Source organism: Gymnoscopelus microlampas (assembly GCF_963454915.1).
Source record: "Gymnoscopelus microlampas genome assembly, chromosome: 9".
NCBI classification, from domain to species: Eukaryota; Metazoa; Chordata; class Actinopteri; order Myctophiformes; family Myctophidae; genus Gymnoscopelus; species Gymnoscopelus microlampas.
Genome location: NC_139946.1, coordinates 33337275 through 33355462, shown reverse-complemented (window position 1 = coordinate 33355462; position 18188 = coordinate 33337275). Strand labels below are relative to the sequence as shown.

The window sequence follows — 18188 nt, the reverse complement described above, 5'->3', positions numbered from 1 at the left end:
AATACCAGCCATTAGCCTGGCCTCGCTTAGCACCACACCTCCACAGACACTTATATAACTGCTTTAATCACGCCCACTCTCATCCTTAATCACGTCTCCCCTGGATCCAATTCATGAGAGAGAGAGAGAATCTCTGCTCTGCTGTAAATAACTGCGGCTGGCAGCATCCCACCCTCACCTCACCTACAGGAAGTGAGCTAATCTCTGGGTGATGAAGCGTGGTTGTGGGAGCAGTAGCAGAGGGCTGGGTGGGAGTGAGAGGGCATCCATTCTTCCAAGGTCAGCCATCTAACTTACAGAGGAGGAAGACGCGGGGGCTAAGCTAGCCAGAGGCAGAGAGAGGCAGCAGCCTCCGAACTGAACCGGTGATGCATGAATGAATGTCTGGGTGTGAGGGGACATGTACACAATAAAATCTGGAGGGTTAATTTAACAAACCAAGTGTGAAAATTGACCCCATAAAATGAACACTCGAGATTGTACCATTATGGGTCAATTTTGAATACTCCAGATTTGACAGTGTAGCGGTACAGGGGCATGAGAAAACATCAACGGTACACCCAATGTTACTGTAGTTCCTGCTGACTCTCTTCTCTGCCCCCGGACTCATTATCATAAACAGTCTCATAAAGCCAAAATGTCATGCTAGTTTTTTGTTTGTTTGTTAAGGGAGCCCACTACATGTATCTTTACAAAATAACGAAGCTGCTGTTACTCAGCCTAGAGATGTTTTTGGATCAATGCTAAATGAAAAGAGATGGGTGTTGATTTTGAATTAACCAACTTATACCTGGAAAGCCTATACGTTGTTATACCTTTCAATCCGGGAAAGCATCTGCGTCATTTTAGTTGTTACTATACATCGTCACTGTCAGGCAGAAACCTTGTATCTCCAAGTTTCAAATTTGTATGTTTTTTTTTCGTAAATTAAAGCCCTACTTCATCACACAACAGTGTTGCACAAAAGTAAAAATAGACGAAAAATAGCCGGTCTGTGCGCTTGCAAATTGCTTGTACATTTCTATATTATATTTCTTAATTTAAATCGTTTTCAAAATAATCACAAATTAACGGTTTTGGACATACAAGGTTTCCACCTGACAACAACAATACAGGTGTTTCCAAAAACGTAGGTTAGGATTTAGGAGGCATTTGTAGAATCGGCCTCATGCCTCGTTTCTTGTGCCTGTTACAACCTCAGATAAACAACAATGGTAAAACTGAGGAGGAAGCACATGTTTGGGCTGGCGTTTGGGCTAGGAAGCCGGAGAAGAAAAAGACGAAAGTAAAGTAAAAGAGAAAGAGAGACTAACCCCTGTGAGAGGCGCCCTCCCCCTCTCCTTCTGAACGGCCTCCTGCGGTACTGGAGTTCCCTGAGGTGTAGAGACAGGACACAACCAATATCAAATGACAACACAGATAAAGCTGTAACTGTATTACCGGTATTTACATTCAATGTTTGTACAATGAAAAAATTAAATGTGACGTGTTAATGAACTTACTGGAGAGATGTCTCTTGACTGACACCTGAAAGTCAAACGGGCAAAGGGAAGAATTAAATAAAATGAACTTCTGTTGAATTCAAATTGCAAGAATTCATTCTAAACTGTCTTTTTTTTTTATTATACATCAGACAGTTTAGTCTAGACTTCCGCTCAAGTGTAGCTTTTTAGGAAGAAGCTGTTAATTGTTTTGGAGTAAACTATTGAAATCACTTTCATTCACAAAAGCAATAATCCAAACTGTACAGTGAAGACACTGTAATGATGCATAACATGTCTGTGATGCTACCAAAGGAGTCCATGTGGAGCCAGTTTTGCAGTCAGACAACAGATGCCCTGACAAATGAGTGATCTGTACATGACCCTCAAAATAACATCATGGATTTCCCTAAATAAAGCTCCTTTCACCCCCCCCACCACCACACACACACACAGAGTGTGCTTCCATACCGCTCTGTTGGGAGGCAGTGTAAGAGCCCCCACGGTGGCTTTCAGCTCCTTCTCAGTGGCAGCAGAATTGTTGCGGCTGCTGCTGGCCACCGGTCTGATCTGGATGTGGAACTTCTTGGGCTCCTCGTCGTCAAAGTCAGAGTCGCTGGAGTAGAAGTTATTGTCCTTCTCCTTCTCCTCAACACAGCGTATGGAGAACAGCAGAGGGTCAAGGAACACAAGCTTGTGAAAACCATGTTGCTTGAGTGGACACGGCGACTGTCAGGCACCCTGCTGTGTGCTTTTCTAAGGTGTGAGTGTGGGGGTAAAACACTGAAAAACCTAGCTGGAGCGAGACCAAGAGAAAACGATTAAAGAGAGGTAGAGTATGAAAGAGAGAAATAAGTTGACTGAGGTCCCCCAGGGCTCTAAAATGGCTCTTTTTCCCTCTACACCATATCTCTTTGTCCCAGAATAGAGACGCTAAGGTTCATGTGATTCAAATAAAGACAGACATCTCGTAAGAAAACTACTTATGGGCTCTGAGGGGTAAAATGAAATATAAAAGAATTGCACATGGCCACAAACGCATCAGACAGTGGATTATGTGCCAGCAGGCAAGAATTTTATTACCTTGGCTCGTTGGCGGATATTACTATTTGGGCACACGCTGCAATCCCCATGTGGAAAGACAAGTGTAATTACATCTTTGTGGGATTGGATCAATTAGATTAGGATGACCAAGAAACAATGCAAAATGTGTACATACTGTACGTGCAAGCACACACACACACACACCTGTATGAATAAACACAAATACAGTACAACACATCTTGTGGTCGTGTGTGTGTGTGTGTGTGTGTGTGTGTGTGTGTGTGTGTGTGTGTGTGTGTGTGTGTGTGTGTGTGTACATTTTTGGCAGAGGAGATAATGAGGGACAGATATAGCGTTGGTATACATTTGTTCGTTGAGTTTCACAAGGGCTTTGCACCAAATGTTCTGATGAGAGACGTCGAGACAGAGGGAGGGAGGGAAGACAGGGAGAGACACAGTGAGGGAGAGACAGACAGACAGACAGACTGAGGAAGAGAGCGAGGGAGAGGTGGTAAGACGGAGAGACGGAAGGACAGAATGAGGGAGAGACAGAGGGAGGGAGGGAGAATGGGTCAAGGTGTCAGGATTGAGTGAACTACAGTATCACTATAATAAACACTTAAGCCCTACAATATGTACATTGGTGTATACCGAATAGTGGATATAGCTGACCTACAAGCTTACAAGCCTTGTAGATATACTGTTTTAAAAAATGTGTTCATTTGTTTGATAATGTCTCGCATTCCCAAAATAGGGATGTCAGGTTGAAAGTGCTGAAACAGATCAGGGCAGCAGCCTTCAATGGAAAATACAGCACATTCTGTTTTTCAATGTCTTCCCTACTGAAATTTCCTCAGAAATGCGTACATGCAGCATTTACTTAACAGGTTTAACAATCTATACTAACAAGTGGACGCTGCAACTGCCCTCGCCCCTCTTCATCTTCCTCTAATCACTTTCTAAATACACTCCTTTTAAATGTCTCTCACAGTCGGAGGCCATTCAGACTTAATGGTCTACTCAGCTAATGGTCTGATAGTGTTTAATTGACTTAGATATTCCTCCACAGGTCTATCGGTGAGTGGGCTTAATGTTACTTTATCTTTGAAGAAAGAATTACTTTCTAAAAGATTGTGAGGCTTCCAACTAACACTGAAAATAAATGATAAACGTATGGCAAATCACCAGTGGTTTTTACACTTGAAGACAGGTTTGTTTTATTCAGCATGTGAAGGTGCATCATACTGTACACAGCTGTTGTGAAAGAAGTGGTCAGTGATTGCCCTGTCAAAACATTAGTGATTTGACCCGCCTCCTGCAAAAACTTAAGATATGAAATGATGGTGTAAATGGGAGTTTCACAGTACAAGCCTTGTAAGTGCCCTGCTACAACAGCAGCAAAAACTGTGAAAGGATATCATTCTGATTGCTGTCGGCTCGGATGACAAATCCTTCATCGTCCACTTCCAGGGGCGAGTTCTGTATGGGTACGGACACGGACACACACAAGACAAAAGCAGAGGTAGACAGCGGGGTCAGCAAGATGGAGACATACTGTAGCACCTCAACTGCAGTGGTGGAAAAAGTACTCAAATGTTTTACTTAAGTAAAAGTATCAATACTGCAATGTAGAAGTACTCTGTTACAAGTAAAAGTCCTGAATTCAAAATTTACTTGAGTAAAAGTACCAAAAGTAAAAGTACTAAAATGTTTGAAAATATCAGATCTACAAGTTCACAACGCGTCACATCGCGTTGTGAGCTTGTAGATCGGCTATTTTCAAATAGCATAAGTGTAAAATAGGGCTAAAGTGGTTAATGTGTGTTTTATAATATAATCATTTATATTTGCAAAGTAACTAGTAACTAAAGTTTCTCATACTGGGTGGTGTCAGTAACCCACCACCACTACAGCCCTGCAAGGGTTCTGTCATGAGCTGTGCCATTTTGCCAAAAGGAGGCTACTTCCATGTAGTGATTCCTTCTGTTGAATAGATGTTGTGGGACACATTATACATTTGGAATTAGATTTTTTATTGGATTTGGTGTAAAAAGTGTAGCATCACAGCAGTGTGTCGCTTTATGTTGCCAGAACATTCTGAGAGCAACACCAGTGTGCTTAACACATTAAGGCCTGAGGTTCCGATTCTATAAAATTACCTCCAAAATTATATGTATTTGGCTGCGGGCCCCCATATCATAATGTTTTGTTCCAGGGACCCCCAGAAGCAAAGATTTGAGTTACAAAAGTTTGCTTAAAAAATATGTGTATTCAAAGATTTGCACGAACTTTCAAGATTTTTCAAAAATAGCAGGTCTACAAGCTCGAGCTTGTATATCTGCTATTTTTGAATAGCCAAAGTATAAAATAATGGTTTATGTGGTTACACAGATGCGTTTTAATGGGTTAACACACTAATACAGCCATCACAGACAGACTCTATAGATAACAGATCAGACTTGTGAACAATACTCCCAGTCATGGTGGAAAACACAGGAAAACCAACTTCTCTAGTCAATCCAGGGATCAATTACTGAACATTAAGCCAATTAAGTGGCTGACATTAACACTGTTGACATAACTAGCTAAGTTGGCATGCTGCCCAACAAGCAGACTAGTGCATCAACACCATGAACCCAATGATAAGTGTTGCATTTTTTTTCACTGTAATTCAACTATTTTGTTATAGTTTATGTTATTAATAGTAGCCCATTTAATAGTACTTTAATTTAAAAAAAGATTAGCATGTGCCATCAACCTTACTTTAAAAAAGTTGTCCGTTGTTGGTTTGGTTTGGGTTTGCTACATGATAATAAATAGACATCTAAAACTAGTCTCTTAAGCCAGACAACTCTACCACAATCTTGGAATGCAACAGAGAAACTATTTCCCTATTACTACTAAAATCCCTTTAAAATATATTTTTAATTTCAATTTTTTTCCTAAGCAGCAAGTAGGCTTTGATTTTGGAAACATTTGAAAATTCTGTCTCCAGAAATCTAAAACCTTCAAGCTGGTTTTCAAGTGGTATCATTTGATGTTGGTTTTAATACTCATACTGATGAATGTTGAATGGGTAAAATTACAGATCCAGGAGCCCACGAGAGGTGTTTGCTCTTCAGTCTGTTACAAAGCCTCCTGGGAGTTGCCTCACACACACGTGCGGTTACGCAAGCAAGGAAGCATGCACATTAGTATGTGCACAAACACACACACACACACACACACACACACACACACACACACACACACCTTACCTCAGAAGCCCCATCCTTCTCAGAAGGCCCAGAATAAAGTGGGTAACCCGACACGCTCAGTCGCGTCATTATCACTCACACACGACTGCCTGCTGCCCCTCGCCCGCCTCCCCCCTTTTACAGGTTCTGCTAAAGCTCACTGATGACGCACAGAAATGTACAAATGCCAGTCCGCCCACAAAGACAGAGACACACACATAAACACAAACCCATGCAGGCATACACAAACCAAAGCCCCACACACAAGGCTCCCCTACCCATCCACACAAACACACTCCCTGCCCACATCCCAAACAAACATAAATGCACTCTAGACTAGATCAGTGTGTAGGAGGGTGGGGGGCAGCTGGAGGTTGCAAAGAACTGATAATTGGGTGGACCGTTTTGGAGATGTAGTGTTTGGGTGTGAATTGTCCTCAATACTCACTGGAGCCTCTGTCACCGCGGAGTCCCTGTGAAGATACACAGAGAAAGACAGATGAGGATTTAATATCAGAAGAGCACTCTGTGTGTGTGAGAAAGAGCAAATGAGTGGGTTGAATGGATAAACTTAATAACCGTGACATTTTCCATACACAGAATGTAATTCAAAGTACTTCACAAACAGCGCTAGATTCAAAAGTAAAGTGACTTGGTATGAAATTGAATGTGAGTGAGTGAAAACGTGCAACACATGCTTGTGTGTTTCACTCACGTGGAGTCCTTGTCCCTCTTTCCCAGACCAGGGATCCTGAAGGCTTTCCCCCGACTCTTCTTGACCCCCTCTGGCACCAAGGCTGTCATGTATTCCTCAAAGCCCACCAGGGCTACACGGCCAGCATGCAATCCGACAATAGACCCAGGCAAAGAAAAGGTAAGAATGAATGCGCACACGCAGGTGCACCTCATACTACATTCCGGTACTCATGTTTTGAATAGATTTTTGTATCCATAACTTGAATGTGCTTGATGAACACCACTGCCCTGAGCAGCAGACTGTTAAGCATGTGGGTGTTTGTGATGCATTTAACTCACTGAGTGCCAGGATTGCCAGAATTATTTCAGAATTGATTCTGAAAAGTGCCGGAGTTTTTTTCACAGAAAACAAAAAGTGCTTAGGAAGCGAGATACAGCCTTTTTCAGTTCTAAGTTAAACAAGGAGTGGATGGAGCTGCACATCTTCAGATGATGATATCTTGGGTTCTGAACATTTTTTTTTTTACTATTTTTTCAAAAACACGTCAAACACGTTAATGGCACCCAGCGCTATAGCGGTAAAAACACGTGAAACACGTTAATGGCACTCAGTGAGTTAATATTACATAAGCAGCAGAGATTGTCATTTATCATTTTATTGCTCAGTTGCATGAGAAATGGCAGCCATTAGCCTAGAGAGCAAGGGTTCCCAAACTTTTCAGGCCCCCGTCTGGTCATCAAAAGTTGATGACCAGCGGACCGGTAGGCAGAGGTTCCGGAAGGAGATAAAAAGGAGACTCTTTGTGTCTCCTACCAGAACCGCTGCCGGTCATCACATTATTGGCGACAAAAACAAAAACATATCCATGAATTCTAGTCTCCATGGGGTGACTAATCGATAAAAAAAGTCATTTTGGGGGTGGACTATCCCTTTAATCATCTGGGGACCCCCAAAATAGTTTGGGGACCCCCAGTTTGGGAACTACTGGTGTAGAGCACTACACACATTCTCTTTTCCATAGGACAGGGGAGCTTGTTTTTCACCTCAGTGCTACCCTTGATGCCCTCCTCAGAATCTTACAACCAAAGTTCATTAATTAAAGACATTCAGGGTGCACTAGGGATGCAAATGAGGTCACCTTTATTCATGAGTCTACCTACTGCCATCCTACGAATATTAACATAGCATACTGTACCTGGCCTGTCCTTGCCAGTGCCCTTCTGTTCTGCAAACTTCTGGATGAGGTTCTCTATGCCGATGTTCTCCACGTTCTGCTTGAACTCCTCATGAACCTGAGCACAGCAGACAAGAATGCACTGATACATTAGCAATAGCAACTAGCCAACCATGTGCGTATCTAAGGGCACAGATACACAGATACAGAGGAGAAACTTAAGGAGGGAAAACAATTAGTGTAGAAAATGTTGGTCTTTTATGTGGATGCATTCATACAAATAAAGCATACTACATGTGAACTTTGAAGAAAACAAAAAACGAAATCAGAGTAAATAAGAATAAAGAGTAGAACTCACTTCACATTGCAAGTGCAAAAAATTGGAAATGGTGAACATTCCTCTGTGTATAGTTACTTTTCTTTTTCTGTCCAATTTAGTCATTGCCAGGTGTACTGTGGTCACTGTCACTGCCCAGTTTTCCTGGGGATGGTATAACTCCCCAGTGACTTGGTATGAAATGAAAACACCGGGGACAACGCTCAATACGTCCCAGAATCCTCTCCCTCCAGACTCCCAAAATGTGAACTGCAGACTCACTCACAATTTTACGCTGATCTTTTCAGACTCCACCTCACCCCCTAGCACTTCGCTCTCCCTGTACCCCTTTCTGCCACCTTCTGCCTCGATTGTTTCTAGCAACTGACTTAAGATATGGCTACCATGAAGACACATCTTGTCTGCAGCACTGCACTGTGCTTTCTATGTATGTGATTAACTTGCTTATTGCAAGTTGCTCTGGATAAGAGCATCTGCTAAATTGTAAATTGTAGTTGTATAGACAACCACATGCCTCTTCCAGGACTAACAGAATGCCATATCCTATTACAGAAACACCTGGAGAGTGGGAATGAATGCTCGCTGTGTAGTGTCTTTTCCACAGCAGCCAGTGTGGAGATAGTAATGGAGATAGCAACGCACAATACTGTATGCGGCCTGGGAGAGAAAGTGCAGGCAAAAGTAATCTAGTCTCCTAATGGAGATCGGAGATCCGTCTGGTCAACCTATTTTACATACCTGTCCAACCTGGACATGAGTGTCTTCTATGGAGTGGGAGTATCCCTTGATCAGCTGTTTCATCTGGCGAAGATGAGCCTCCTCGATCTCCTGGAACTTCTGCACACACAAACACACGCACAGACAAAAATAATAACAACACACAAGCTATGAGGAATTGTAATTACTAATTCCACCACCCACAGATGGGCTTTTTTCCCCTTTTCTTTTTCCCCATGAACTCCAAAATAAGGACAGACAGAGAGTCCAGGCCGATTGAGGATTCAACAGAAGCACCAGGGAGGCATTCAGCCAAGAGTGGAACCTGAGGTTGCCAGGTAATAAGCCTGTGATAATTGGAATGGATTTAGTTTGTGTGGCCTCATTTGTCACAGTCTGCTTCATACATACTGCGTTGATATGCCGGGCAGTGGCATTAGTTAGAGAGCATGTGATTGTGCAACACGCCACTGTGGCCTTCAAGGCGTTTCACCACACGAACCCTAGCGTCCCTATTCTGGGACAAACATTCTCCAAAAATGTACAATCGACAAGCTCGCGGCACGTTGAGAGCTTGTAGATTATAGCTATTTTCTGTGAAGAGATTTGGTTAACTACTACAAGCCCTCCGCGGCTGCTGGAGGTTGTACTGAGAAGCTCCCTGATGTGAATCGGTAAACCATCCTCTCTCCCCGAGCGCACCGTAGCCTCCAATGATCTCTCCTGGTCAATGAGTATAAACAACTTTCTCAAGCTACTAAACACGTTATATGTCTTTGACTCTTTCTCCATCCCTCTGCCAGTCTGCCCTTGCCCTATTCTCCTTACGTCTGCTCCTCTGTGCAACCATTCAGAATTATGGACAGAGTGACCCTTGAATCCATCCAGATAATTGGATGTGAGGATTCCAATCCTCATTTCACATAGAAACAGACATTGGGTTTTTGCTAAAGATTTCCATGGAAACAGCGGCGGTAGCTATGGAGATCCGGAGGCAGTAATTATGGGTAATGAGTGGTGGAGTAGGGCTGCGGGCGACGTGGCATCCAATTTTGGGGAAGGATCATTTCAGGGGGAAAGGTTTGGAATTGGTTGTCACCTGGTGGCAATCATATACAAGGTGTGTTTCTTAAAGAGTGACAGGTGGAGACTAGAGAGAAAAGATAGACAGACCACGAGAGAGAGAGTGAGGAAGGGATGGGGAGAAAGACAAAGCTTGAGAGAGGGGGGGAAGAGAGAAACATGTCATAAGGGAGAATCGGGAAAGACAGGTGAAGACAGTTGACAGAGTCAGAACGGACCTGGGCCGACTCGCTCATCTTCTGCTCAAACTCTCCTCCCACGCGGTTGTACTTCTCGATGCACACTGCGAAAGACTCAGCCGATTTCTTAGACTTCAGCTCCGCCTAGTGAGCAAAAGAAGGACAAGGAAATCATAGCCTTTTAACAACTGACTCTATTTCAGTAACCTTAAATAAAACGTATAGTTTGCCAAGTCATTAGGAACAATTTCTTCTGAGCAATTGCAGCCATTCCGCTGAGTATTCACCGCTATCCTTTGAAAAACTGAGTGGCAATTAATTAACACATTGGTGTCCCTGTAGTCTGCTTAGCACAAATCAATGAGAAAATGTTTCTGTAGCCAAGGACAAATCTGATTACTTTATCAATCTCTGCTCATTAACACATTGGCCCCAGAGGCAAATTATGACCTATTTTAAGTCCCCCTACCTTTAGCCTGAGATACCAAAACGTGTTATAAGGCAGTGGTTCTCAAACTTTTTCATGTCAAGGACCCCCAAAATTATATATATTTGGCTGCGGACCCCCCATCTCAAAAATGTTTTGTGCCAGGGATTTTAAAAAAAAATAGCAGATCTACAAGATTCTATTTTTGAATAGCCAAAGTATAAAATATGGTGAAAGTGGTGAAAATGATTGTGACGCTATATTAACTAATTTAGCTGGGGACCCCCTGGTACCCCCCCAAGGACCCCCGGGCCCCACTTTGAGAATCAATGTTATAAGGGATGGGCAGAGTTAATACAGGCTTTGAAAGGGGAGACCTTGGTGTTTCATTCCTCTGTAAGCTGCATGTTCCCATAATGCCAAAAAGATGCACAGAGATCTGTGGCTGCTTTCACAGATGTAGAGTAAATCCCCTTGCACACAAAGTCAGTATTCATATTGGGGGGTGGACGACTAACATTTAAAATGAACACACGCTTCTCTGTGAAATCTTGCACACCTATTCCGTCCGATGAGTTAAGATTCCTGCATTTTTTAAGAATGCGTAAAAAACTGAGGAACCATTAAAGAAAATAACATCAGACTCAGGGTGGAAAAAAATTTAAAGACTCTATGACATCAAAATCAATGTTTACGTTTTTTAAATCACCTATTTCTTGTGCTTCACTTGTTCAGTATCTGCCCCCAAAAAGGCAAAAAAATAAATTTGGGGGTATATTATTGACAAACGTATCCCCCAGATTAGGGATGCTGGGGTTCAAGTAATTAAATTGAGCAGTGTCTGACCTTCTCCAGCTCTTTCTGAGGAGCGGATTCCTTCTTGAGTCGCTCCAGCTCTATACACTTGCCGTGGTATCCCTCCCTGGACTTCTGGAGGTGACCGTTCTGGACCTGCAGGGCCTGCACCGCCTCCAGAGTACCCACCACCTCCTCCTTAGTCTGGTACAGACACACACAGTCACACATAAACGTATACTCCAAAATATACTACATTGCAAATATAGTACTCCAGGCCTATATACTGTATGTATTGTATACACACACACACACACACACACACACACACACACACACACACACACACACACACACCTTTGTTTCATCCTCACTGTAGTGCTATGACAAATGAATTTCCCTGACGATCAATAAAGGTCGGTCTGACTGTCAGCCTCAGTCTTTACATCCAAAACAACAAACTTCTGTCACAGTCAGAGTGACCTGTGCTGGTGTGTTCATTTACCTTGCGGTGTGTTTTAACCTGCTCCTCTCCATATTTATTGATGTCTCTGATCAGGTCGTTCATCTTCCTCATCAGCTCCAGGTGGCAGAGAGCCAGCTTGTCTGAGGACACCCGAAACACATCCCACATGGGAGCAAATGTCCTGAAAAACACACGCACACTAGCATGAATGTATAGGCACGCACATACGTTCACACAAAAAGCACACACTTGATAAGATCATTATGCTGTGGATTTTTCTAAATGGAATTTTTGAAGCTGACAAGGGCAATAACTATGGATGACAGGCCTGACAGGCCATGAGATAAAGAAGAGACAAAAGGACACAAATGAGTCACAAATGAGCGGAACCCTTGTATTTCCAACGTTTTTACGAAAGAAAAAAAAAACTTCCAGTGGATCCAATGGGTGACGCTATCATACGATGAAGTATAAAATAGGGCATTAATTAACTCATTCACTGCCAGAATTATTTCTGGTCGCGTTTGAACACTGCCATATTTTTCATTGAAAAAAAAAAAGTACTCAGGAGCCGAGATACAGAATTTTTAAGTTTTAAGTTAACAAGGAAGTGGATGGGAGTCTATATCTTCGAAAAATCATATCTCCTTGGTCTTTAGGTCAAAAGAAAAAAAAAAATCTAAAAAAAAAAAAAAAAAAAATTTATTTTTAAATTTTTTTAAAAAGTCGTTTTAGTCGTTCTTGGCAGGCATGGCTTATGGACAGAAGTCGTTTTAGTCGTTCTAGGCAGGGAATGAGTTAATGAAAAACATAAGATGAAATATGGAGATATGGAAAACAAAAACGATGGAGTTTGCACAAAAACTAATTTTTTTTTTTTTTTTTAATGTATTATTGATTGATTGAATACTTTATTGATCAAAAAAAGTAAACAGCACGAAGTACAGTAAAGCATTTAGGCAAAAAGGATAACACAAAAAAGTCCTGGGGACTTGTTTCCATCGTGGTCCTATGTATTCAATTCATCAACAGAGCATAGAATATTAATACATGTCATCAACAAATAGCGATATTTACAGAGGAGAAAAAGAAAAACGCTGGCAGTGTATGACCCTTCATTTCGATGGGAATTAATCTCTAACTCCACTTGTAGTTTCCTGATACTGGTAGATGCTTTTTCAGGCCACTTTTGAAAGAAACCAGTGATTCACATCCTTTAATGGATGATGTCAGGGCATTCCACATTACGGTGGCAGAGCAGTAGAATTACTATTTTCCCATGTTTGTGCTAAATTTGGGGGGTACCAGATCGTGGGTGCTCCCTCTGGTGTTGTGGCTGTGGGTATCACTCACTTTGGAAAAGTAGTTAGACATGTATGAGGGCACTGTCCCTTTATGTATCTTAAAACACCAATCCCATTGATATTTGCTTAACCCCGTCTTCTACCCTGAGCTATCCCAAACTAGTGTGTGTTGGAATTAGGTGGGAGCTTAGTTTATAGTGACATTGAGGTGTTGGAGAACCAAGAGGTGCAAGCATAATCAAAATGGCATTGAATGAGGGCTCCAGGTAGAGTCTTTAGTGCCTGCCCAAAAATCTGCCCAAAAAAGTTCTTTCGTTGACTTTCATCTGTCAATTTGTTATCAAGAATACAGCCCAAATAGGTAACCTCTTCTTTACCTGATATTACATTTGTCATTTAAACATTTACTTTGAAATGGGCCAAAACCCAAAACAGTGAGAGCACATGGTATCACGCAAACTCTACTGCTGACTTCACATCAAATGATCATCATGTTGTGAAATCATAACATCTCACAACCAGAAACCGACCACTAGTGGCTAGACTGGTTAACCACATAAACCCAAGCTTCCATAATCTGGACATGTCATAATAGGCGGACATACGTCAAAAATAGGCGATATATAAAAATATTTGCTTTAAAAAAAGCAATATAAAGTAGCAGATCTACAAGCTCATAATATGTCAATATTATTATATTGTGTCTTATAGATCGGCTATTTTTAATACGAGATTTGTTGTAGAGGGAAAAAAGGAAAAAGGGACCAAGTATAGACCACTGGGGGACCCCGGTCAACAAAGTACAGTTACAGTATATATGGTTTAAGTGGTTAAATTGCTGTACGTTGTACAGTACTTGTATGTTGTAGGTTTAATTGAGCACAGAGAAATGTCAGAGCACAGACTGTACACAGGAAGTGAAAAAGACAGCTCTGAGAGGAAGGAGGAGTGGAAGTCAGAAACCACAGAGCAGAGATGTGATCTAATCTGGGTACCATCACACTGATACAGCCTCTGTAGGAAAACATTTAGAACACCAACACAGTCTAGCCCAGTCTTGACAAGACTGGGCTTAGTTTCCATAGGTGTGTGTGTGCAAGTCCACTCCCCATTCCAATCTTTTGTCTCTATTAGGGCAGACAGCAGACAGCGCGGGAGAGAAGGTTCGGAGTGTGCTCTAGTGCAGTTAGCCCTGAAAATTCACCTTTCAGGAGGCCAAAGGGGGAGGTAGTTATCACTTCTCCCTTAGACAGGGGACCAAACCCCCCCCCCCCCCTTTTTTTTCCCTACTCTGTACATAGTGTTGCATATTTGTGATGATATTGAATGTTGGTGAATTGAATACCTAGGACCCCAATGGAAACAAGTCAGCCACAAGGACTTATTTGGTGTTATCCTTTTAGACAAAGTGTTTGACTGTACTTGTGCTGTTTTCCATTTCTGTATAATAAAATATTCAATCAATCAAAGTCATTTTTTTCCCCAACAGTGGGTCAGGAGTCGGGACCCATTTTTATGGGTCACAAGTAAAAAAAGGTAAATGGTAAATGGTGCATTTATATAGCGCTTCTATCCGAAGCGCTTTACATTGATTGTGCCATTAACCCATTCACACACACATTCATACACCGATGGCGGAGGAAACCATGCAAGGCACCAACCTGCTCATCGGGAGCAATTAGGGGTTCAGCGTCTTGCTCAAGGACACTTCGACACTAACTCTAGGGGAGCGCCCCAGCCTGGGATCGAACTCGGAACCTTGCGGTTTTCCAGCTCACTCTACCCGGCCACTCTACCCCTGAGCCACTGCCGCCCCAGTAAATATGAGTAAATATACTTAAGTGGTTAATTCATAATGTATTTTTGTAACTTTGGGTCCCGGGGAGACACCACATTTCTTTTTTAGGTCTCTCAATATGAGACTAGATATCATCTGTGATTTTCGTAATATTGTGATGTTGTCTTTGGCTGGTTTTAATCACTTAAGCCCCATCTTACATTCAAAATAAAAATGGAAATAGCAGATCTATAAGCTCACAATGTGACGCATTGGGGAGCATGTAGATCAGCAATTTTTGCCATTTTGGAAAATGTTAGATTTTTAAAGATATTATCATCACATAATATCAATATCACATATTTTGTCAAAAATACTGTGACATTTGATCTTGTCCATATCACCCAGCCTTGTGTCTAGTATTAATGTAGTGTTTAATAATGAATACTACGTATGTAACTACATGTTGATGAGAGGCATGTGCTGTGAGGAGAATTAGGTGTGGTTTGACTGTACTGTGTGGAGGCCCGTTAACCTCACTCACCCCTGTGGACTGCCATTGTTGGCCAGCTTCGCCAGCTTGCTCATGGACTTGGAATAAGTCTCCTCTATTGCAGCCCTGAAACAAACACACACAGAAGGGACAAAGAACGAGAAGTCTTTAGTTTACCAGTAATAAATCAGGAAGACAAGACTAATAGCTTATGAATTCTTAAAGTTGGAACTAACTAGACTACAGAGAGAGAACACTACACAGCAGAATGGTAAAAATTCAATAAAACCTCCTCACACAACCCCCCTGCCCATGATAACACCCCATATATTCTGTCCCGTCCAATTCAGACTGTACTACACTTTGATCCAGACATAAACCACCAAAGCCAGAGAGATACAAGATTTAACTTCAGCGTTGGATAAATGTACTGTAGCAACAATAACACGTTTAAATAATGAATTCTCCTTATTTCGCCAAGAGTGAACATAAAACTTTAATAACCGTCTGTAGACCCCCAAAGTCAGCGGGGAGGGAGTACATATCGATCCATATATCTAGAGGGCAAACAGAACGATACTGAGGCAGAACAGGAGGAGGAGGAGGAGGTGTGGAGTGGAAGGAAGAAGGGGAGAGGAAGAGGAAGAGACATAAAACAAACACATTGATCTTGAACAGAGTGCTGGTACGGTAGACATCGGAAGAAAAACTGGGTCACGACCCGTGCCCCCACTATTCTAACAGTAGTAATATATCTTTATTAGACGATGTAAGAACCGATCTGTCGGGTTCACCCGATAAGCCCCTGAAATGGGCAATTTGAGAGAAAGTTGTCGTCACACTACGGTTATGACTACGGAAAGACTTGCAGTAGAGACAATGACCTGAGCTGTGAGGGATGTTGTGGAACTAGTTGATAATATTTCATAAAATCTATCAGCTTGACAAATGAGAGAGAGTGAGTGAGTGAGTGAGTGAGTGAGTGAGTGAGTGAGTGAGTGTGTGTGTGTGTCTCATCACTTCAATAGCATGCACTGTCCTGTGGAATCCCACCACTATCCCACAATGTCCCCATTTTATTTTCTGACCACTGATTGGTTGTGTGATGCTAATTTGGCAGATAAGCGAATTTCCTCTCAGCAAGGAATGTGCAGAGGACGGTAACTTCTGAATTAATGTCAGAAATGTAAAAACACTGGTGTTGTTGGTCACTTGCTGTGAGAAATTACTGGGAAACTCTGCACTGCTATTTACCAAATTGTCCTACTGTTCACCTATTCAGTAAGATATTTAATATGAGAAAGGACACAAATAGCAGACACTTAGGGTAACTTCTATAACGATTTTAGAGTGAAATTTTGCTCAGCATTAGGCACCCAGATATGAAAAACATAGAAAGATAAACTCCAATTCTCAAGGATACACCAGATCATTAAAATATTCTGACATGTGAATGATCTCTACTGCCCACTTTGCATTCTGCTGGCAGAACTACCATTTTGTGATTGAATAAATTATTTGACAGATCACTTGCAGTTGAAGCATTTCACCCAACCAGCCTTTAGCTTGGTCAATGTCAACATCATGTAAGGCCTGCACAATTAGTATAAAGATAGGAGTTTGTTTTTTATTACATTATATTGGTGAAACTTGGTGGCAATAGCTCTGGATTTGGATGAAAGATTTCCTTGCTCTTTGCTGTGTCACGCTTGCGATTTATGGGACAGTGATTCTGTCTAATATCCTAAACTAAAGCATTCGTTGGAAGTAATCTGAAATAACTTTCCCTCTAAACAATAGCCAATATTGTACTTTCAATGTTTTTGCAATTAATTAACTGTGCAGCCCTAGTGTGCCAAGTTGAAACGGTAGAATATTTTTCCGATCGAACACTTCCGAGTTCTGCCACCTCCCACACACACACAAACACTCATGCATTAGGGCTGAACGAATGGAAACAATTTACTGATTTGCATATATAGGCCAATACATTTCCCTAGTGCCACTTGGAAGGAATTTATCACTCTAGCAATGATTAGGGTGACTTTAGAGGGTGAAATATTGGGCAGTTGTTCAATACTGGTTGACTGAACATGACACCTCTGCGAAATGAAGAATCAATTTGTCTTAGCTACATTGTATCCTTTGCAATGTCAATATTGCACATGTGTACATTGCGATGTTGATGCTGAAACGATATATTGTGCAGCCAGATCATGCATACAACACACACAGAGGCTTACCTCTCACGGACAAACTCGGCCAGCTCCTTGGTAGCCAGCTGGCCATGCTTCATGTTGTGGTAGAGCACGTCGAAGCCGGCATTCTTCTCCCCCTACCGAGAAACAAATCATAAAACACAGGAGGGCCATTATTAGAAACTAAAGACAAAGAGAGGAATGTTAAGTATGGCGTGTTCTTCGTACAAGTCTAGACCCTTATCAAAATGTTTAGTCACCGTTGTTCCTCTAAAAGATTAATTGGTCACATTAGTATCCTATACACACACACACCCACGCAACAGAAGCATTGACATTCACAGCCTGAAAAAAAGAAGAAATCTCCATCTTAACAGTGGTTATTAAAGTCACACAACTTTTTTTTCTTTCCTCCTTTCTTTTTCATGCCCTTTCATTCTGTGTGGGTGTGTGTTTCAATGTTGTTTTGTAATCAAGCCCTGGAATGACATTTTGATGAGAAAACCTTTCTGATGGGTTTTGCGGCTGATATTTCCCTGCAAGTCTCTTTGCTTGCTCACAAGGGACGCAACAGACTCGATGTGTGCCCTGTGCACAGTACACACCACTGCAGCTTACACACACAGTTTGCCATAGATGTTTGGCTGCGGTAAGCAAAAACAGCTTAGGAATACCATGACTCAACAACATTACTCAAACATGAGAACAGCACAGAGTCGTGCTGTTTTGCAAAGCAGGGTTCCCCTGTGACTCGACCAATACCAGAATTACCACTGAGCA

General features: G+C 41.9%; 1 protein-coding gene across 1 annotated transcript in view; it reads right to left on the bottom strand.

Moving 5' to 3' along the window:
* Positions 1–18188, bottom strand: part of fcho1 (FCH and mu domain containing endocytic adaptor 1) — a 59141-nt gene that overhangs the window by 15242 nt on the left and 25711 nt on the right. The window contains exons 3-15 of the mRNA XM_084066546.1: positions 17454–17545; positions 15262–15336; positions 11676–11817; positions 11222–11374; positions 9988–10092; positions 8708–8806; positions 7654–7750; positions 6477–6588; positions 6210–6234; positions 3944–4004; positions 1953–2140; positions 1503–1527; positions 1314–1373 (exon numbers count right to left, since the gene is read on the bottom strand). Of these exons, the coding sequence (XP_083922672.1) occupies positions 1314–1373; positions 1503–1527; positions 1953–2140; positions 3944–4004; positions 6210–6234; positions 6477–6588; positions 7654–7750; positions 8708–8806; positions 9988–10092; positions 11222–11374; positions 11676–11817; positions 15262–15336; positions 17454–17545 (1234 nt within the window). The remainder of the gene's footprint in view (positions 1–1313; positions 1374–1502; positions 1528–1952; positions 2141–3943; positions 4005–6209; positions 6235–6476; positions 6589–7653; positions 7751–8707; positions 8807–9987; positions 10093–11221; positions 11375–11675; positions 11818–15261; positions 15337–17453; positions 17546–18188) is intronic.